This window comes from Notamacropus eugenii, chromosome 3, assembly GCF_028372415.1.
Source record: "Notamacropus eugenii isolate mMacEug1 chromosome 3, mMacEug1.pri_v2, whole genome shotgun sequence".
Classification (NCBI taxonomy): domain Eukaryota; kingdom Metazoa; phylum Chordata; class Mammalia; order Diprotodontia; family Macropodidae; genus Notamacropus; species Notamacropus eugenii.
Window position 1 is genome coordinate 25,622,990 of NC_092874.1, and position 23,540 is coordinate 25,646,529.

Below are 23,540 nucleotides of genomic sequence, written 5' to 3' on the forward strand. Positions count from 1 at the left end.
CACTAAATAAGCTTTCTTTTAAGGGGAAAAATGGGTTAGATGCTTATTTAAAGGAAAAAAAAAAAACTAAGTTCACTTACTGGAAGCTTTGGAATTGGCATGTTTGGGCCAGAGCCCATAGCCTCTGCCAGAAAGACCGATAACGTCAGAAGGGCCTGTGTAAAATCATATCAGTGCAAAGCGAATGTTATCCAGGCCTCTTACAGCAAGACCTAGAATGAACCCACCTCCCACCCACTTGGTCTTATCTCTTTGTTATTTGGTGCCTTTTTTCCCCCTCACGGAAATCTGAGTCCTATTTCTCCTCATTTTCCCCCAAATGAATTTTTTCAAAAACAAAACAAAGATATTTTAATATAGCAAACGAATGTCTTTAATATCCTTCTCTAATATATTCAACAAATTATTATCACAAGCATTTATGTTTCATATCCCCCTCTAATAAACTGTTATTTAGATGACACTTTACATTTCTTAATGCAATCTATGCACATGGTCTTTTTTGGGTGTTATCACAACCCTGTCAGTTAGATACAATGGGCATTATTATCCCTATTTAACAGATAAGGAAACTGAGTCTTGGAAAGGTTAAGTGACTTATGGTCTTCTGGACTTTCAGGTCCCTGCCCTGTCCCCCCATCCCCACTACACAAGAACTAACATGTCCATTCAGACTTTGTATCTGCTTTCAGGACTATAGTACAATGCTCAGTATACAGCATGTTCTTAATCAATAGTCTGAATTGAATCGAGGGCTGAAAACACGCTAGAGACCAAAGAGGCCTTTTCAAATACTGTTGCTCCTACATATGCAGGAACCAAATCTGGTCTAGTGAGAAGACGAGTGTGGATATGCTGTAGTAGAGATGGGTCAGCTAAAGCATATGCTCTATGCAATGAGGGATAAAAGTTTGGAGGGAAACAGAGGCCCTTCCCCGGATTTTCTTCCCTTTCTTAAACCGATTAGCATTAAGAAAATACACTGAAATGAAATCAACAAGAAGACGGAATATAGTTTCATACTATCATGTTCCCCCTCAGAGCAACAGAAATAGAACTTATCCCTAAAAATCTATGCCCAGAAGGGCTTTCAGACAAACAGGCTTGTGTGTTTCAGACTTTCAAAGGCACCTAAAATGTAGGGTTTCCTTGTCTGTTTTTAAAACAATTGGCAAGTTCCCAGCTAAAGATTCCAGGGCAAATAGAAGTCAGTAAATCCTATGGAAACTCCAAAGTCTTTCCTCCACACTAGCACCCAACTAGACATCTCTGCTTACATGTGGCCTGGCAAGCTGACCTCATGGTATTTTTGGAGACCAAATAAAGCAGATACCCTATTAGTAGCTTTGAATGCAATCAATATCTACAGTCCAACATCACCTCCATAATGAGGACATCCTTTTTTTTTTTTCCTTCTCTGGTCCTGCCCCTCCTCCTTCATCCCTAACTGCTGACTTTTACCTTGGTCCTATCACATGGGCCTCCAAGTAGACTGTGAGAGCCCTGGCTGCAGGCCAGGCTGCAGATGGTTGGAAATACAGCCTGAAATCAGAGTGTGGTTGATGAATTACTCTTTACACCTGACCCTTACTTCACACCAGGCACCAAACACAATCTGAATACCACCAGCCAGAGAAGCCCTGTCAGGCATCCCAGCATCTGAAACCCTTTCTTTAGGACCTTCTGGAGAACCAGATGGCCCAAAGTAGGGAAGGCAGTCTGAGAGAGGAGACCAGAAAATAGGGAAAGCCTTAGTGGGAGTGAAGCAAAAGGGTGAGGAGAGGAAAAGGACAAAAGAAGAAAACTATTTGGGGAGTTCACGGCAGGGCGGGTTCTGTGTTTTAAAAGATATCTTCTGTTGCTACTTTGTTTATAGCAAACAGGACTGCCTAGACCATGCATCCAAGAATGAGATACACTTCAAACTGGAGAGTGCCTTTCACAGGTGAGCGTGCAGTTTAAAACAGGGGCTTTTACGTGTGGCTCTTTGATTCCCTCCAATCCATTTGAGGACCTAGAAAGCCAGATGTGGCCTCCAGGCTGCAGGTTCCCTACCTGGATAACCTCTCTTATTCCACCAGTTTCAGCAACTTCATCTTTAAAAGAAAATCCGAATTAGCTGGTGATCTTCTGAAGGGTCTTTAACAATAAAATTCCTTCAGCAGAAAAAGAAGTACTTTGGAATGAACAGGAATGAAAGAAGAGAAAAGTATACATCCTAAGCATCATTAATAGTATCAAGAGAGCCAGTATTGCAGACTGGATCAAGTACCAGCTTTGGAATGAGGAAGACTTGAGTTCAAGTCTTCCACTGACATGTTAGCTATCTGACACTGAGCAAGTCATGAAGCTGTTAGAGTCCCAGGCAACTAAAAGAAAGAGTTACAAGAGGAGGCATCATTATGCATCTGTAGGGAATATGTTCATGCTGAGGATTCCCTCGACCAAGGGTGTCACAGGTATGAATTATTTGATGCATATGGAAGTATATGCATATATACACATCCATCCATCCATCCATCCATCCATCCATCCATCCATCCATCTATCTATCTATCTATCTATCTATCTATCTATCTATCTATCTATCTCTAAACCCAGTAATCCAATTTTTTAGCCCTCACATTCTGACAGAGGCTATACAAAAGATAAGGAAGACCAGGTCCCTGCCAGGTAACTCTGGGAAGGAGGTACTCTAGAGTATTTTGTTGTTTGTTTTGGTTGAAGTTGTTTTTGTTTTGATCAACCCAATCTTTAAATATCATGTGTCTTGTCATCCAGTTTTCAAAGTTCTCTGGCCAAAGTCATGGTGCCTTCTTAAAAGAAATAGAATGGAAAATTCGAGAGAGAGAGAAATGGAGAGAGAGAGAGACAGAGACAGAGAGAGACAGAGACACACATACAGAGAGACACACAGAGAGAGACAGAGAGGAGAGACACAGAGACAGACAGAGAGAAAGAGACAGACAGAGAGAAAAAAAGAGAATGAACAAACCAAACCAGCTTTAAGATGTGAACATTTGGTATTAGGAGTGCATTATAAGTGGATCTCTCAGCAATGCCTAGATGCATAATCCATCTAGTTTTACATCCTAACCCCTAACATATGCACCTCCCTCCCATAGACGATAGCATGTATTTTAAGCAGTTTGAAATTCATCCAAAGGTGCCATAAATTTGCAGAAAATGAAAGCAAGTAGAGCCTCCGCCCTGGACGCTTTCTGGAGCAAGGCCCCAGAGGGAGGAGAGCATGTATTCCCCCCAAATGGTCTTGCTCACTCACACAGGCTTTGGGGCCTGCTCCAAAGAAATCACATACAGCTTTTGATTTTTTAAAATGATCTCAGTCAAGAGAATCCAAAAGAAATCCACATCAAATGGAAACAATGGAGAAAGAGAAGCGAGGGAAAGTGTCACAACAGAAGGTCCCAATTACCTTCCCGTTTCCCTGAAATGTAATTTACCCTGAAGAGTGTTGGAGGAATTTGTATTCTTTAATGGCACTTATTTCCTCTTTCATGATAAGAAAAAGGGGCATGTGTCTAAACTGTACTTTGGGGTTTGAGGAGGGAACATAATGACATACAATGTTAAGATTTCTTTACGTTTACATAAAGTATTTCCTCAGAAATACTAAAGAACTCCAAACAGCCCAAAGACATCATATTTTTTTTTCTGAAAACAAGTTCGCGTATGATGTCACACACACATATGTGCCCTTGCTACGAATTCTTTGCCCATTAGCATTCTTTCCAATAGGTACTGTTTTTACATTAAGTTATACTGATTTGACAAGTCTTGGAAAAATATACTAAATCTGGCAAACCTCACTCCAGTCTTCACCAAATTTCTTCAAAGATGTAAAAGAAAGCAGAGAGATACCCACCCTAACTAACCTGAACCCACCAAAGGAGAGGGAAAAAAAAAGAGAGGGAGAGAAGTGGGAGAAAAAAATATAGAACCATTTCAATTATTTTCCTATGCTGGAGGAGGAGGGGTCATTCTGGGTTCCACACTACATAACTCAACATTCCAGAAATCCTTTCTCTATATCACTTTATATTATGACCTTTCACTCTCCTCCCCCTGTCTCCAACCACTAAAATCAAGGGGATGTCTTTACACATGGAGATTCTAAGAATAAGATTTTTTAAAAAGTTGGGAACTCTATGACCCTCTTGCAGTTCTACAGTATGTCAACAGCATGCATTAACAGGATAGGGGGAGAAACTGATAATGCATCCTAGCAGCACCCTGTTATTTGATTATCCAAATATTAGCTTGGTTGTATAATGGATTTAACTTCTTTTAGAATGTCCCAGAAACGGATGACTTTGACTAGTTTGAAAGTAACAAGATCCAGATGCTGCCTGTCTGCACAGCTCTCAACTCTTTAGGACCCCAATACTGAGCAGGGGGAAAAAAATCTCTATGGGTATGTGTCTGTCTGCCTCGTTTTCTTCCCCCTTCATGCATTCACATTTCATTGGCAAAGATTGTCTTGCACACATCTTTAGTAAACTATGTGTGGTCTTCATTGTTTTCCAGTGGTAACAGGTTAAAAAAATGGATGACAATTTCATTCATCTCAAGCTGAAGTTTCATTTCTGAATATTTTTCTGAAGTAGAAAGGGAAAGCTAGAAAGAACAGCATGATATCTGAAACATTTGGCAAAATGTATCTACATGAGTAAAAGGGATGGGATATATAATATTTTTCACCTAATAGTTAAAAGCTTTATTTTTTTCCAAAAAAAAAAAAAAAGGATAAAGGGCTGAGGGGGATGGACTATACATTAACACCCCCCCCCCCCATTTTTTCCCATGTCCTTGCCTTTCTGGGGTTTTGAGCAAAGGCAACAATCGATATTCCCAATCCCCCAAGCAGCTTCAGCTAAAGGCAAGAGAAGAGGAGAGCGAGGGACTGACGGTCTGCTGCATCGGCGGCAGAGCAGCGAGGTCTAACCACTCACAAAGGTAAAATACAACGCAAGTCGACCTTGGAGGGGCAGGGAGAGCCATCAAGCAATTAGAAAAAAATAGATAATAAGATAACAATAATGTTTAACACAGCACTGACATTCTGCACAGCCTGGCTGTCCACTCAGACGTGGTTCAATCAGATAGAGAATAAATGAAAGATAGCTAGATCATGAAGGGCATGACTGTAATCTTATCAAAAGGTTCTGGGGACAACAGATCCCTCAGACAAGCTTCGCTGGCCTTTGCATATTTATTTATTTTAAAGACTGAGGAGAGAGGCTACAAAGGGAACAGGAAGATAATTGAATTAAGAAGGAAATGTCATCTGAGCTCTAAAAACTGAAGCTGTTCCAAAGTGGGGTGGTATTTTTTTTTCCAAAGGGAAATCCTTATTTCCCCAGTATGCCCCCAAAAGAATGGGTTGTTTTGGATTATAAAAAACGCACAGAGACCACATCTAATTGATTTGGCAATTTCGAGGTGCGATGTCACACCTGAGAATTATAATTGTGTCTGGATATCTCCATTGGCTCCAAAGTTCACATCTGGCACTTCCCTCCGCATGGTTACATAGGATATCCTTTGTGCAGTTAAGCATAGTACACTCTGGATCATCAGGGTACAGACAGTCATAAACTAAAGTATTTAACCAATTCACATCCAATTATCATCCACTGTATTCCATTTCTTTACAAGACACAGGCCTGTTTTCCAAAACTGTGCTGACTGAGGAAGGGGAAGCAGTTTCTAAAAGTAGAAAGAATCTTATTTTCAGAGTCTCTTAAATGTCATATGGAGTGTCCAGATCAGACCTCAATATGTAATGAAATATTAAACACATATTTTAAAATGATATCCAACTTCCCAGTTATTTTGACCAGCTTCTCCTGAGTCCTTCCCACATCCTTGCCTCATTCCAAACTTGGACGACTCAAAGTTTGAGATTCTTTTCACCCCCTCCCCCCCATCAACCCAACACATCCTACCCAGTGGAAACCACAATTTCAAAGCTACAAACTCCTTGATTCACCCACAGCAACACTGAAATTGTAACTCATACACTCCCCACGGATGATCAGGGGTTCTGGGGGGAAATCTTTCTGTTAACCACCCTTGTCTACCTGTAATGGACAAGTGAGACTTTAAACCAAGTTAAGCCCTCTAAAACAACAAAGGGACTGAACTGAAACCGAGATCCCCTACGGAATGAGAAATCTACAATCCTTCCACCGTCTTGGTCTGACCTCCACTACTCTCCTCCACCCCCAGCACCCCTTCTCCTGGCATTCTCCTGGATGTGAGGCACAGAAGGAAGGGGAGTGAGTGATAGGGAGGGGGGCACATACAGAGAGAAAGCAGTAATTGACTAAGTGCATAATGCAATCACATTGCCCCCGCTGGACAGACCCAGCAGGCAGCATTACCTTGGTTTGGAGATAGTGAGGATAGCAGTAAGTGTACTGAGGGTACATTTGTGGTTGCTCCAAACGTTTGCCCATGTAGCTGGAATCTTTATCTCCGATGCAGGGGAACTCGGTTGGCAGGGTGTAGTGCCCCGGGCCTTTCTTTCTCAAAAACACTATTCCTGACAGTGCTGATGACTGATGAAACTCCGAGACTTCCTTGTCTTTAGACTGCTCGCTAGTTCCAACACAGCAAGAATTTCAAAAGAGGGAGAGAAAAAGTCGGGGGCAGGAAAAAATCCCCCACTCTCACCCCGCCAAATCTTGCCTTGGACCCCTGCCCGCCCCTGTCCCCCTTCAGTTATGATCCGGGGCTTTTCCTCCCGTAACAGGCTGGTCTGTAGTAATGTCAATTCCCCTCGTTTGGAGGGCAGGGCAGGGGGGTGGGAAGTCCTGGTACAGGAATCTGGAAGCCTGTAAACTCCGAGCTGCAGACCTGCTTCCCTCTCTCTGTGTGTCTCTCCCTCTCTTGCTCTTTCTTTCTTTCTGTTTCTCTCTTCCACCACCAAAAGGAGAAAAAAAAAAAAAAAGAAAGGAAAAAAGAAAAAAAAGAAAAAAGAAAAGAAGCTTCCTCCAGCTTAGTTGCCGCTGTCTCCCTCACAGAGTGACATGGTGTTTAAGGTTTGTCTTGTCTTTCATTCAAACCCCCTCCTTCCAGCCAGTGGGTGGAACTAGAGTGAGCCTCTCCCTGGAGAGGCATACGCAGGCCAGAAGGCTGCAGTATTTCCTCCAAGAAAAAAAGGGAGAGAGAGGGAAGGAAGGGGGAGGGACAGAGGGAGGGAAGAGAGAGACAGAGACAGAGACAGAGACAGAGACAGAGGAGAGAGAGAGAGAGAGAGAGAGAGAGAGAGAGAGAGAGAGAGAGAGAGAGAGAGAGAGAAAGAGAAGGAAGGAGGAGGAGGAGAGAGGAAAGAGACAGGGGGAGAGACTGCCCGTCTGCCCGCCCGCCTGCCTTCCTCAGTCCCTGCTGCAAGTGAAGTCCCGCTTCCCTCTACTGGCTGTCTGGAAAAGCAAAGCCATGTTTCCAGGCAGGCAGCCGCTGGAGCCGGAGCTGAGGCGCGGTGGAGCCGAGGAGGCTGAGCAGGGCTGGGCTGGGCCGGCCTGGGGAACTTCAGTGCCAGCAGCCGATGGAGCCGTGACTCTTATGCCCACCCCGGACCAACAGGAGCCGTCAGCCGCTTGGGTTTTATTTTCTTGCCTCCTCTTAATTTTTCCTTTGTGTGTTTCTTTTTCTTTTCTTTTTCTTGAGGGGAGGGGGGTTGTGAGAGGCAGTAAGTTAGGAGAAAAACCAAACAACCAAGTAAGATAAAGAAGACTATGAAAGGAGGTGGAGAAAGTGTAAGAGGGAAAGGAGGAGGAGAACAGGGAAGCCCTGGAAAGAATGTCTGGGGAAGGTAGGGGAAGAATGAGAAAGGAGAGAGGGACAAGAGAGAATGAAAGAAAGAGAAGATGGAGAGAATGAGGGAAGAGAGGAAGGAGAGAGTAGAGAATGGAAGAGGGAGAGGGAAAGGAGAGAAAAGAAAAGAAAAAGAAATTAGAGAATGAGAGGAGGAAGAAGAAAGAAGAGGAAAGAATAAGAGAGGGAAAGAAGAGAAGAAAGGAAAAAGAAAGAGAGGGAAAAGAGGAGAGAGAGGAAAAGGGAGAGCAAACAATGAGAAAAGAAAATAGAGAGGAAGAGAGAGAGAAAAAGAGAGAGAGAGAGGGAGAGAGAGAGGGAGGGAGAGAGAGAGGGGGGGGAGAGAGAGAGAAAGGGAGAGAGGGAGAGAGAGGGAGAGGGAGAGAGAGAGAGAGAGAGAGAGAGAGAGAGAGAGAGAGAGAGAGAGAGAGAGAGAGAGAGAGAGACTAACCTTGCTGCTTTCAGGGGAGAGGGGGATGCTTTAATGCTTAGAAATAAACCTGTTAGCACACTAGAACCAGATGCTTCCTTAATCAAAGCTCAGGTCAAGGGGCTAACCCTTCACCTCCTGGGGAGCCCAGAGGACAGAGAAGGGTTGTGGAAATGTAAAGCCTACTTTGGAAGGTTAGTATCCAATAGAAACGTGAGGTTTCAGATTTTCTTAACCATTAAACAAGAAAAGCAAAGCAAAGAAAGATCTCTTATGTTCATTGGATTCTTTTTTATCATCATGCTTTTCTCAAATTATATCCCTGCATAATTAATTTGATTCATGTATCAGATTTTTGGTGGCTTCACTGACAATTATTTCTAACTAAAAAAAAGCATAATTACTAGGCTGATTTTTTTTTTTTACTAATAATATGTAATATTCTTACATGATAGTCAGCTGCTATATTATAATACAAATTGTTGCAGGAGAAAATGTATTTCCTTAAAGGGACCCTTTTCAAGGCAGGCAAGGCTAAAATTAGACCCGCCAGCTGTGTTTTGCTTTTGGGTGCTGGCGCATGCCTGTGGCATAGACACACCAATAGGTTTTACATTCTTGGGAGCAGGCAAGAAAGTGAAGGGTCTTGTATTAGAGAACAGGTCCTTTGCTATCCCATCATCAAATGGATGAGAACACAGGAGACAAGACGAGCAAATCAAACATGGCGAATGCATGGATCAGCCATCACTGAAGGATTCATTTGCTCGTCCGGGCAATTATTAGTTTGAAGGTAGAAAGGTTGTAAACTACAGATACAGAATGTTTCATACAGTGTACTACCAGATGTAGTCACTTAGCACTTTCTTTTGCCTAATTGATTTTCTTTATTACAACAGTGAGTTCTATAAAACTGTGGAGGTCTATGAAAATTTCTTTTAAAAAAAGGGATGTATTTTATGTGTATATATATATATATATATATATATATATATACAGAGAGAGAGTTGGAGTCAAACTATATATACATACATACACATACTACATACACACATATATGTATATATATACATACATACGTATATATATATTTGCACATATATGTATGGAGAGAAAAGAGAAGTGATGAGTTGATCTAATTCCTTTGGACCAAAACCATATCCTCCCCCTAAAAAATGGTAATGCTAATGTCTCTGGAGCACACAGCAGAAAGTCTAAATTCCACTCAATTCTTTACCAGCTATGTGAGCCAAGGCAAGTATATCATTTAGAAAATAGGGATAATGATCTCTGACCTGCCTTCAAACGGAAAGTGGAACTTAATAACAATGGTATGTTCACAACAATACTATATACTGCTTCTCCTGAGGTCACTTCCAGCTCTAAGAGACAAGATTCCTTGGCTCTAAATTGCTATGACTGATGGTCCCATCAGATATGTTCTTGACAGCGACACCTCTGCTAATACCTCTAGAGGCCAAGTCACACATAACAAGCATCTCAGGAAAGTGCCCAGCACTTTGCTAGCACCACCTTGGGTTCCCATACAAACCATCACCCTCCACAAAAACACATCCCACTCCAGTGGGTAACTGTCATCTTTGAGGTATCAACTGTCACAGCCTAAGATGTCCTTTCCACTTTGAAATCTTCACTGAAGTAACATGTGGAGATCCAGTGTGGCTTTTCCAGTCATGAAAATTAAGTTTCTTTCCCACTGATACTGGTAGCCATGGCAATCCAGGTGCCTATCACTCAAGTCAGTCAGTTTTTACATCTTCTCTGCTCTACTGGACAGGTATTGCTTTCCATTTAAATGATCAAGTTAAGGTAAGCACTAGCTGGTTTAAGGCAGTATCTAAAGTGGATGCCAGCTGTGTTCCATTTGTAGGCTAACCAACAACTCTTATACAAATCCAAGGACAGCAAAGTGAATCAAGAATTCCGACTCTGCCTGGTTATACCTGATTTATAATATAGTCTGGAGAGGCATAACTTCGAGACAGCTCAGTCATTACTCTGATAGAGACCCAGGGTCAGATATATCAGCTTTTTTTTTTTTTTTGGTAAACAGTGTTTTATTTTTCCCAGTTACATATGAAGTTAGTTTTCAACATTCATTTTTATAAGATTTTGAGTTTCATTTTTTCTCCCTTCTTTCCTCCCTCCCCTCCCCCATCCCCAAGATGACCAAGCAATTGACATAATTTATACATGTGAAATCAAGACATATCAGCTTATGATGTGATGGGGACCAAGAGAAGAGAATGTAGGGGAGGAGGAAGACAGAGACAGAGAGTCAGAAATAAAGAAAGAATATAATAATATAATATTCCAATGAAAAGTGGCTAATTTGTAGTTAAATGCATTTCTCATACTCACATAAATACAAATGTATTTTCATAATCTCCCATAAATGCAAAGGAAAGTTGTAAGATGGCTTAGGAAAGCCATGGGGGACAAGAAAGTAGTAATCTGAAGAAGACGGTTATCATGCTGTTGAGTTATGTCCAATTGTCTTCAACACCATTTGGGGTTTTCTTGGCAATGATACTGGAGTGATTTGCCATTTCCTTCTCCAGCTCATGTTATAAATGAGGAATTCAGGCAAAAGTTAAGTGACTTGCCCAGGGGCACCTAGCTAGTAAGTGTTGCTACCTTGGGAGTTATCATAGTAAAGAATTATCCATATTAAAATATACATATAACTGCCCATAGGAAAATATCATTGTTTAGGAAAATGGGCATTTAATATTTTTTAAAAATATATTGCAATCATAGAATAGAACAAAAGTCCCTCTAGAGTCAGAAGTGCTGGGTTCAAATTTTACCCGGCTTGATTAGTACCCATGTGACCTTGGGTAAGTTATTGAAACTCCCTAAGCCTAGGTTTTTTCTTCTACAAAATTAGGTGATTACATAAGATGCCTATTTAGCTCTAAGTCTATGATACTCTGATTTTGTGAAGCCGTTGAGAACCTGGACAGATAATGTTTAAAAGAACAGCCCCCCTCCTCCATTTCTTGAACTTTTCATGCAGATACAAGAATTCTATATACAAATACATAGCAATTGTATTTTTTTTAAGTGTTCGGTTAAATGAAGATCACAGAAAGATAACTTGTTCTTTTCTGAATAAATAGCAGCATATTTGTGTCAACATTTATGTTCCTTCCTTCCTTCTTCTCTTTTTTTGCCCTGGAAGTACCATTTTGTGAGAGGAAATTCAAAGGCAGCTTGGGGTAAAGTTGCCAACTAATGAAAGCCAACCTCAGACTGCAAATCTTATGGTTTAAGAAGGAATAAAAGTACCAAGTATTTGATTTGATCATGATAGTACCTGATCAAAAATCTTTAATGGCTCCCTATTTCTTTTAGGACAAAAATGATAAATTTCTCAGCTTCTTAAATACATCCGTAATCTGGCTCCCACCTATCAGAATTACTGGATCCATACTTATACTCTGCATTCCCATCAAACTGGCTTGCTTGCTTCTCCTCTTTCAGTTCTAGATATATTTCCTCTTCACTTTCACCTTTTGGAATCCCTATCTTTGTTCAAGCCATACTGAGGGATCGTCTCCTCCATAAAGCTTTTCCTGCTTCCCCTAAGCTATAATCTGATTTTCTTCTGGAAATTAGTTGGTATTTACTTCTCTGTGTACTTGTTGTATTTCCCCAGTTGAATGTAAGCTCCTCGAAAGCAGAGCTATTTCACATTTGTCTTTGTATGTCTAGTGTCTAGCAAAGGACCTGGCACCAAGGAGACATCCTTTTAATCAAGTTGAAGAAACTTTTGGAAGAAAAGTCTAAGTTATAGGAACAAATATGAAATAAACTAAAAAAAAAATAGTTTGGTTTTGGTCATGTGTGCCAACAGAGTACAGAAGATGCATGAAATGAGTAATGCAAAAAAAAATAATAGTCCAAAAATTATTTCTACTTGGGTTTGTAATGAAATCAGCAACCCTCTGATCCCAAAGACAAACATGCACAGATGCTCATCTCCTCTGCTCAACCTCAATCTTTCTGCTGCAGTGTGTGTGTGTGTGTGTGTGTATGTGTGTGTGTGTGTATGTGTGTGTGTGTGAGAAAGAGAGAGAGAGAGAGAGAGAGAGACAGAGAGACAGAGAGACAGAGAGACAGAGACAGAGACAGAGAGAGACAATAGACCGGGTTCATGGACATGAATGTGTAATTCACATATCTGGTCGTAAGTGTTCCTTTTTCCTGACATTTTGGTCATAAGAAGAGGATCAGTATGGAGCATCATAAGCTTGACTTTGCCACTCACTGTGTGTAATAGGAGTAGGTGGTCCCCAAGGCAGCTAGTCCAGTTCCCCAGGATGTCCTGGACTGTTCCACCCCAAGTTTCAGGGGCTCTGCAATGGACCATGTTGGTGTTACCATTTCTTTGACTTTTACTGTAGTGAATTCTTCCCTTACCATCATCTTCTGCTTGTGTGTCCTATCCCTTTCCCTACACCCCTGGATTGGGGTACCTTTCTTGCCTTGATAGAACCTCTATCATGGTCCCTGTAGCCTGGTCCACTAGGTCATGGTCACATGCTATAGTTGGAAGTGACCCCCAAGAGCAAGTAGCTAGACTTTAGTTTGGAAGCTGATGAGTATAGATATGTTTATGTGGGCATGTGCCACTTCACGCTTCCATAGGATTATCAAAGGGTCTGTCCTTCCCCTGAGAATTAAAGGACGAACCAGGGGAATGCAGACAACTTACCAGGGACTCTGAGGTCAAGGAAAGTCATTCCTTCACTATTGAATTAATATGGAATGCTGAAGGAATTTAAAATGGAAAATTTGCCTGGGAATTCTCTCTTTTACACTTGTTCCCATTTAGCCTCAGTGTTGGGCATTTCTTTTGTGTCCCTTTTCCTCCAAGCAGGGGGTTGTGACAGCAATGAAAAATTTTAAAAAATATACACAGTGAGGTTTCCAAAAAAAGAGAGATGGAGGAAGGAAGGGAGAGAGAAAGATGGGGGAGAGAGAGAGAGAGAGAGAGAGAGAGAGAGAGAGAGAGAGAGAGAGAGAGAGAGAGAGAAAGAGAGAGAGAGAACAGATTCATAACATGATAACATGTTAGGACTAGAAAGTTCATTTGAGATCAGCTAATCTAAAAACCCCTAACTCACCTTCTCCTACATACCTTTATTTTAAGGACATAGGATCATATATTCAGAACTACAGATGGCCATGGGGGTCATCAAGCCTAATTTCTTCATTTTACAAACAAGGAAACCCAGGTCCAAAGACAGCATAAGAGGGAAGGGAGCAAGTTAGATGGAAGAGCTTGAATTTGAGCTCCCATTTTTTGATTTTGTTGTTTTCTTTTCTACACTAAATGTTTACTGCCAAGTGGACTTGTGTGTGTGTTGAGCTCAAGCCTACCTGGTCAGCTAATGGTAGAGCTGAGTTCAAGGAAAGCAAGAGATGAGAACAAAGGAGAAGAAGCTTCAGATGTTTCTGAAACAAGGAATCAAGGATTTACATCTTTAAAAGATATGGATGCACAAATCAAGGGTATTGTCTATTTGGCACAAAACTATCTCCCTCCCTGTGGATCTGATATTGACCAATGAAGCCAGCAATCCTAAGCTAGGTGAGGGTACGTCAGTGGAAAAAGAATGTGATATACAAAGAATTAGGGATGGAATAATGTGGCATCTTCTGATTATTCACATATCAACAGACCACAGAACCTGAGGGTCAGAGAAGGCCTCAGAGGCTATCTAGTAGACATCTGAGCACTGACAATAACCTTATCCATAACATCTCAGATCACATGTCTAGATATCTAGTCTTTGCTTGAAGGCATCCATGAGAGGGAAGCTGAATGCCTCCTTGGACAGTCATTTCCAAGTTGGATAGCTTGTCTTGTTAGGACTCTTATGTTTTCTGGACCTTCAGCCTCAATCTGCCATGGTGACTTCCATCCTCTATGGGGGGGTTTATGAAAGGTCAAAGACAAGATTCACACAGGCTGAGAAGGTGTAAAAGGGTTGTGATCTACTCACATGTACACAGCCTGTATTCTGATAAGATCATAGATCCATTGAAATTCATACTAGTGAGTAGGTTTTTTAAAGGAGGTTACACTCTAGGAAGTTCTCTAGAGCTACCAAGCTAATCAAATCTTAGAAACAACTATGATTTCATCAGTTTTGGAAGGTTCCAGGGCAGAGCCTTACTTTGCTCATCTATAACTTATCATTTAAGAGATTTGTGGGAGCTATTGGCCAGCTAAGTCACATATCCAGGGTCATAGAGTCTGGTGACAATCGTTGTACTATTATAACACTATAAAATGTATTCCTTTATATAAATTCAATGCATTCCTCATCCTTTAATTCAAACAATGGATTAATGAAACATTTGCAAAATGCACATAAGAAAAAAATCTTTAGAAGAGGACATAAACAGGGAAATTTTGTTATAAATTAATTAAACTCAGTATACACTTCAAAAAAACAAAACATGTAATAAAATTCATGATTTCATCTATTATCCCATTTTTAATTTTTTTTGCATATTCATGTTGATGATTGTATTCTTAAAAAAAGAATATTTACGTTAAAAAAAGAAAATTAAGTAGTGTCCTAAAAAGATTTAAGGTCTTCAGGAGGTATGAAGAAACTTTATGTGAGAAAGTACCATCAAAGCCAGAAAACATGTATTGTCCTCCCTTGTTACTTAATGTTATTGAAAAGGAAACAATGTACATCTGTGAGCTTATGTGTGCGATACAATGTCCAGTTGTTTTCAAAAGATGTCTGATGACCCATACTACTCCGGACCTTCCCAACCTCTTGTCAGCTAGTCTGCCATTCTCATTTAAATAGGAAATGAATAAACTGTCAGATGAGATTTATTTTATCATCAAAGTAATAACATGAAAAGACATACCAACCACAGAAATCAATGCATCTTCTCTATCCTTAGGTGAGAGGAGGTAATGAGCAGTGGTGAAGATTGAGTGTGTTTTTTATGTTTATATAAATAGCCTTAGATCATAGGATCATAGTTCAAGAACCACAGGGGGCCTCAAAGACCATTCAGTCCAAGACTTCTTAAGCTGGGGATCACGCTTTGGTGTTTTGGTTTTTTTTTTAACTTTTGATAACTGGATTTCAATATAATTGATTTTCTTTGTTATAAACTATATTTCATTTTATTCATTGAAAAGCACTATTCTGAGAAGGATCCAGAGTCTTCAACAGATTGACTGCCCAAGGGATCCAGAACATACAACAAATTAATATTTGTTACTATTAATATCCTTAATAGGATCCTATATTCCCATCCTTCCATTTTACAGATGAGGAAACTGAAGTCTAGCAAAGTGAAATGACTTACCTAAGGTCATACTAAATGGCAAGGAGGAGATTTGGAATCAGGTCTTCTGGATCCCAATACAGTGCTCTTTCCTTTATATGTCGTTCAAAGAGTAATTCAAGAAAGCCCTAAGTCTTTTCTTAAAGTCAAGATTCTACACATTCAGGAATATGAAATCTTCTTCAAAATAACCTCAACCTCAATGCTCCTAAGGTAAGAGCTGGAGAAAAACATTCTTTCCTAGCATGAGAGTGACAGCTGCCAACAACAAATTCAATCCAATGCATTGAACATAGATGAGGTACCAATCATGGCCAAAACACTATGTTAGGCACAGAAGACATACACACACACACACACACACACACACACACACACACACAAAGTTAACAATACTGCAAAGTTCTAAAGTAAGAACATTTGGGTCCAAATCTTGGCATGGACATTTACTTTCTATGGGCAAGTCATTTAATGCCTTGTTTTCCTCTTCTGTACAATGGATGGGGGCAGGTTGGACTTGGAAATTAGGATCATAGATTAAAAACTGAAAGAGATCTCATAAGTAGCCACGTTCACCTCCCTCATTTGATAAAGAACCAGGCCCCCAAAAGATAAATGAATATGTCAAGATTGCACAGGCAATAATTAGCATAACTAGAATGAGGTCTTATTTTTTAAAATCTATTCCAGCTCTTTCATTTACCACCTTAGGGACTTTGGGCAAATCACTGAAACTCTATGAACCTCGGTTTCTTTATCCACAAAATCAGAATGTGAGACTAGATGACCTCGTCTCCTCCAACTGTATATCTGCTATCTTATCTGCTATGATTCCTGCCCTCAGGGAATGGGGTAGGAGAATAGGGAAGGAATCCATGATTTTATTTTGCAAAGGGTTCCTTCATAATTTGTCTATGGGAAGCTAGGTGGGGCAGTGGATGGACATCTGAATACTCATCCTCAAGGGTTTAAATCTAGCCTCAGAAACTTATTAGCCTTGTGAACCCGGAAAAGTCACTTAATCCTGTTTGCCTCAGTTTCCTCATCTGTAAAATGAGCTGGAGAAGGAAATGGCAAACCACTCCATCATCTTTGCCAAGAAAAATCCCAAATAGGGTTACAAAGAGTTACACATGACTGACAACACAGCTTTTCTGCAATTTAGAGAGTTGCCTAGAGTAATAGATTAAGCAACTTGCCCAGATTCTCAGTATGTTCTGAGGCAGGACTTGTGGACCTAGGTCTTGCTGGCTCTGAAGCCAGGTATCTCTGTATTCTACCATGCTGTGTCTCCACTGGAAAGTTTTTCCTGTTACTCAGACACCCAGGAATCTATCTCTTTCTTCTCTGAAATCTTAATATATGTATAGTCTACATACTGTACCATTAACTAGTACTTAATCATACACCTTTATTGTAAATAAAATAGCAGAAAAAAATCTATTTCCCCCTACTCGATATATACAACAAAAACCTACAATTATTCAGGAATTACATTTATTGACATTCTCTCCATCTCCCTCTTCCCCCTACTACTACTACCACTACTACTACTACTACTACTACTACTACTACTACTACTACTACTACTACTACTACTACTTCATCTTCTCTCTCTCTCTCTCTCTCTCTCTCTCTCTCTCTCTCTCTCTCTCTCTCTCTCTCTCTCTCTCACTTTATGTATTTCAAAAGGACACTGGTGCCATTGTTGACATTGTGTTGTGGATAGGCTCCTGGAATATGGATTTTTTTCAGATCTCACTCTATGAAGCCCTGCCTTTGTCTTACTGAACAAAGAATGCCACTGTGTTGCAGTGAATCTGATTAACTTTATTCTAATGCAGCTGAAAGATCCTGATGGCATTGCCCAAGGATGCACTTTGGGGCACAGTTTTCTCCAAGAGATGGCCAGATGAACTTCAAGCTGCCATTTGCTCCAATGGGAAGCCTGAAGCTTAAGGGCATTATGGCTATTGGAGAACAACATTTTCTAAAAGGAATATCATCGGTTTTCATTGACCTTACAACTTCCAGCTGCCAATAGCTGAGCCAGCTGGGTCGATATGGCCAGATCTGATTTGCCTTTGGTGATGCTCTTGCCTCAGAATAACGCCAATGGACTGCCAGAAGTCCAAACAGAAAATCTCCTAATTGATTCACAGAGGCCATTAACAGTCCTTTTAGCTGAGCCAGATTTAGTTGGAAAGTACAGAGGTAATGGTAACATGTAATTGCCATCTCCAAACCTTGTCAAAGTGACCAGAGAAAAGCAGAGGTCCCATTTCAAAGGGCCATGTTTTAATAATAGCCAAAGCATTCCATTGTCCCTTAAATATACAGAATCAAAACTTAATACTCACTTTTATTATATTCTGGATCGCTTTGGCAGGCAATCTGATGAAGCCTATGGACCTCTTCTTAGAATCATGTTTTCAAATGAATTAAATAAAATATACAGTATTGCAAAGAAAGTGGCTATATTAAAATACAATTTTATGGCTTATTATAATGCAATATATGTGTATATATACACGTGTGTGTATGTATATGTGTGTGTGCATACACATGCACATATATTTAAGTTGACACATCGTAATTTAAAAACCCTTTCATTAAAAGGTTACAAATCTGATTTCTGCATCACTTTTTGTTTAGGCACAAAGGTCTATTGTTCTTTTCAACGAATACCTAGTATGAAGTGTGGATGCATGTGCTTAATTCCTCTCTGAAAGTGCCTTAGAATCTAAGAATAGACCAGGGAAAGACATGGAAGATCCTGAAACCAGAACCTCACTGGGAGTTAGAAGGCATGGGTTCGAATCCTAGCTCCTCCATAAACTTAGTCATCTTGAAAAAGACTTTTATACTCTCTGAACCTCAGTTTCCCCATGTGTAAAAAGTGAAACACATTTTAACTTCTTAAATAATAATAATAAAAAGTATGTAGATAGCCTATTTTTAGGTTTGCAAAGAGCTTTACCTATTTGCAAATTTGAATTTCACAACAACTCTATAAGGCTGGTCCTATTATCACCCCCATTTGATAGATGAGGAAACTGAGGTTCAGAAAGTTTAAATGAGTAGCCTAGGGTCACAAAGCTAGCAAACATCTGAGATAGGATTTGAACCTCAGTCTCAAATCCAACATTATGTCTAGGGACCTAGCTGCCACACAGTACCGTTTTAACACTGCCTAGAGTTAAGAACATTTTCAGATCACATCTTTGATATTTATTATCTCTGTGACCTTGGATGAGTCAATTAACCTCCTGGGGCCTCAGTTTCTCCATATGTAAAAGGAAGACATTGGAATGAATGGTCTCTTCCGCCTCTACAGCTATGAACCAATGAAATGAGAATCATGAAAGTGAAAAGTACGTTAGAATATGGTAGACATTCTAAGGTATTCTTATGAACCATGAAGAAAGAAATACCTATAGAAAAAAGGCTGACTGTCTCCTAATCCTCCCTACTCACACACAACCTCCACCTTTCTTCTAATGCATATTACCAGCTGTCATTTAAATGGTAATTTAAAGGCTGCAATAACTTTCCAAAGCTCAGAATGACAAGAACACAAGTGACTTTGCAGTTTTTCTGCTGTCCCTCTTTCTCCTTTAAGCATCCCCTACCTCCCATCCCTTCATTTTTTTCCCAGGCTAAGGAAAGAAGCAGTAGGGCATTTCTCCCCATTTTATAGATGAGGTTCAAAAAGGTCAACAGAGTTTCCCAGGGTCACAAAGCTAGCAAGTATTTCTCCTTTAAGCACCTCCCATTCTGGGACAGCTAGTGGCACAGTGAATAAAGCACCTGACCTGGAGTCAGGAAGACCTGAGTTCAAATTCAGCCTCAAACACTTCCTAGCTGAGTGACCCTGGGAAAGTCACTTCATTCTGTTTGCCTCAGTTTCCTCACCTGTAAAATGAGCTGGAGGAAGAAATGGAAAACTATTCCAGTATCTTTGCTATGAAAACCCCAAACTGAGTCACCAAGAGTTGGACAGGACTGAATAACAACAACCGTCCATTCCCTGCCTTTTTGCCAAGGCTAAGAAAGATATAAGGGGCTCTGAGACAGTGGTGAGAGGGATGACCTTGGCTCTTAAACTCACTAGCTGTGTGACCTTGAGCAAGAGGTGTAATCAAGCAATGCCCCTCCCAAACAAACCTCTAAGACTCTGAATTGCAGACAAGTGGCTAATGTGCTTTGGTGGTAGGAGTATTATTACTGGAAGTTCCCTCAACAATTGAAATCTACAGGTCTCACCCCACAAAAAAATGAAATGATGATGAGGAGGAGGAGGAGGAGGAGGAGAGCTTTACAGTTTACTAAGCACTTTACACACGTTAACTCAGCCACAACCTTGTAAGGTTGTTATCATATGTATTATGTATAATATATCATGTATATGTATTATATATATGTATATATATATTATGTGTTACAATGCCTATTTTAGAAATGGAGAAACTGAGGCTTAGAGAGGTTAAAGAATTTCTCCATGGTCATTCACCTGTTAAGAGATAAAGGGCAGAGGCAAGATTTGAGCCCAAATCTTTCTGATACCCAGTCCAATCTTCTTTCCTCAATGCCATGCAGCCTTTCACAGTTCAGCCACTATATGACTTTGGGTAAGTCACTTTTCCTCTTTCTGAAGCTCAGTTTCTGTATTTTTAAAGATGAGGAGGCTGGGATGAGATGAATTCTAAGGTCCAGTTTGATTCTCGAATCCTATGATTTTCTAGCTATTGGCACACAGAAAAAATAGCTCTTTAAGAATGAAGAGAGAGGAAAGGAAAGCAAGGAAGAGGAAAGGAGAGGAGGGGGAGGGGAGGAAGAGGAGAGAAGAGGGGAAAAGTGGGGGGGGGGGACAGAAAGAGAGAAAGAGACAGAGAGCTCTGATAGAGACAAAGACTCAGACAAAGCCTTGAACTTTATGGGATACCATAGCTTACTACCATTCTTTGGCAGCTCTGATCTGGGAAGATCAAGTCCCAAGTATAGCATGGCAAATTATGATTTATCTTCTAGAGATAATTTTTCTGCAAATACCCCTAAATCACCCCAGAATGGTTAGTGCTATGCATATGCCTGTGACTACAAAGCACTCTAGCATTATCAGACTCCATTTGGAGCCTTACTAAGAATGTACCTCTTGATATTCTGAACACATATGTTCATTCTGCAGTCAGGAAGTACGATTAATTTTTCATTTTTTTTTCTTAAGGAAGTTTATAGCTGAAGGTAATGGAGGGAGCATAAATATACTGACTGTTTACAGAGCCTCGTAAACACTGCAAACACAGACAATTAATTGTCACTTTGAGATTTGTACCGGTAATGCAAAATCTTTTCTTTTTCACCATTTAACTCCTAAAAGTTTACCCATCTTGTAGAGAATTATTTAGGAGGAAATAAATTCCATCCCCTTCTCCTGCCCTCTTGCCCCTTCCATGCCTTCTCCTTGCCAAACAGCAGCAATCCCATAAAAGGGGCAGAAAGCAGCTGGTTATGTAGCAGAAACACTGAGAAGGTAATTAGTCCAGGCCGACCCTCTCAATAATCATACCAAGCTGTTAAGATTTTCAAAGTACTTTCCCAACATTAACTAATTGGTTCTCAGCATAGCCCTGTGAAAGAAAAATCTTATTATCCCTGTCTTACCAATGAAGGGACTAGCAGAGAGAGGCTAGGTGATTTGGCCTGGGCCACACAAAAAGCCAGTGACAGAACTCAAGTTCAAGAGAAGAGACCACTTGTAACACATGGCTCTGTGCCCAGGACTGGCTTTTGGGTGTTTGGATGCATAAGTAAAAAATTGTGATGATAAGACTTCCATGTGATGGGGAGAGGGAGGCAAAACAGATCTGTGTTTGGGGGGTGGGGTGGAGATGCCTTTACTGTCTTTACTCACCATGTTCCTCATTGAGGCCCCCTCCCCCTCCTCACCAGGGCTGTCATTCAGACTGGTGAAGGTTTTGGATGGACTGTAGAATTCCTGAAAGAATCTCCAGGACACAGAGATTCAGACTGTAAGGACACCCCTCCCAACGCTGGCCATCCTCATTAAATGTGACAGCGTTAACTTTACCTCATCTCCCCAGGGGTTGAGTACGCACCTAACGTCCTCTGCCTCTTTCTTAGCGAGCATGGCAAACTCAAAACATATCCCCACCCTCAAAGACCAATGAGAAAATAAATAAATAAGACACAGAAACCTTTCTCCTGAAATCTACCGGCTTCACCTCTTCCCTGCATCCTTGTGTGTCATCCTTTCAGTATCACTAGGATGAGAAAAGATAATCTTGTGCTAGATTAGAAAATAAAGTGAATATTGAGGTTAAAAGAGAGACTGCTATATGCCCTGCCTCAGGAACTATCTATGGCTCCCTATTGCCTCTAGGATGAGGTTCTTAACCTGGGGATCATGAATTTTTTAAAATAAATATGTTTCTATAATTCATTTCCTTTACAATCATATGAACTTTTTTTTATGTATCTAAAAATATGATTTTGTGAAGAGGTCCATAGGTTTTGCCTGACTGCCAAAAGAGTCCAAGACACACAAAAAGGTTTGGTAGTCTGATCTAGAAAATAAAGAAAATTCCTCAAGCACGGAATGGATAATCTAGGTAAAGAGAGTACCTGGGAGGCAGGGGAGTAGAATTGAAGGGGAGATGGTAGTAGTGAGAGTGGACACGAACCTTCAATAGCTCTTATTACCCTTATGGGAAAAATGCATACTTTTTAGCTGGTTCTTTCCATTTCACCAGGGTTTAGCTCAAACCTTCATTTCTAGCCTTGTTTCACATTATCTCCCCTACTTATCTCACATTTCTTGGGGATAAAAACTGGGTCACTTTTTTCTAAAATGTTCACTCTATCTTCCACTTCCCCGTTCATTCAGGTAGCACCACTCTCGCCCCAAACACACACACACACACACACACACGCACACGCACACGTACACGCACACGCACACACACATATACACACACTGCTCTCTTCTTCCTCAAATTTTCATAAAGTATTTTGTCCAGATCTCTCCTTTGGCTCCATCATGTGCCACTAGGGCCAGACACCTACCCCCAACAAAATGTAAGTACCTTAAGAGACAAAATTGTGTCATTTTTAAAAACCTGTATTCCCAGAACCAGTCACAGTTCTCAATACCTACCAAGTATGTGCTTAATAAATGCCAACTGAAACCTAACAATGGCACATTTGACCTTGCTCATGGAAGAAAGCCAAGGGACGAAGGCACACAGTCACACCAAAGAAATTGTATCTCCTCAAATTCAATTTAATTCAGCAAACAATTGTCACACAGCTAAGACATTGCTGCCTGCCTTCATGGAGTTTACAGTTTACTAGGGTAATATGACACTTCCACGGTGATGCAAAATAATGTAGGATTGATGCATTAGAAAGATCCAGTAGTAAGTTAAAATGTGAGGTTGGTGAGGGGTGGGGCTGAAGGGGAGCACTGGGGAGTCAAGGCAGAGCAGAGAATCAATATGTCCTCTGTCAGGAATGTCCTTACCCAGTCAATCACTCAGCCTACTATGTGTCAGGCACTATATTAAGTGCTGGGGATACAAAGGCAAAATACAATCTAATGGGGGAGTCAGTATGTAACACCCACACATCCCTCTTCTTTTGGTCATTGTTCCACTTTCCCAACTCACTGGAGGTTTTCTTGACAAAGATACTGGAGAGGTTGACCATTTCCTTCTCCAACTCCTTTTATAGATGAGGAAACTGAGGCAAACAGGTTTAAGTGACTTGCCCAAGGTGACACAGATAGGAAATGTCTGAGGCCATTTGTGAACTTACAAAGGTGAGTCTTCCTGACTTCAGGCCCAGTGCTTTATGTGCTGTACACCTAGCTGCTCCCATCCTTCAGACTGTGACA

General features: G+C 40.7%; 1 protein-coding gene across 15 annotated transcripts in view; it reads right to left on the reverse strand.

Moving 5' to 3' along the window:
- RBMS3 (RNA binding motif single stranded interacting protein 3) overlaps nt 1–23,540 on the reverse strand; it is a 1,420,870-nt gene that overhangs the window by 732,724 nt on the left and 664,606 nt on the right. For 3 of the 15 annotated variants that reach the window (XM_072650022.1, XM_072650021.1, XM_072650020.1), the window contains exon 1: nt 6,408–8,288. The exons of the other annotated variants lie outside the window; for them this stretch is intronic. In XM_072650022.1, coding sequence (XP_072506123.1) covers nt 6,408–6,482 — 75 coding nt within the window. In that variant the 5' untranslated portion in view covers nt 6,483–8,288. Of the gene's footprint in view, nt 1–6,407; nt 8,289–23,540 lie in introns of those variants that run through there. 15 annotated transcript variants of the gene reach the window in all.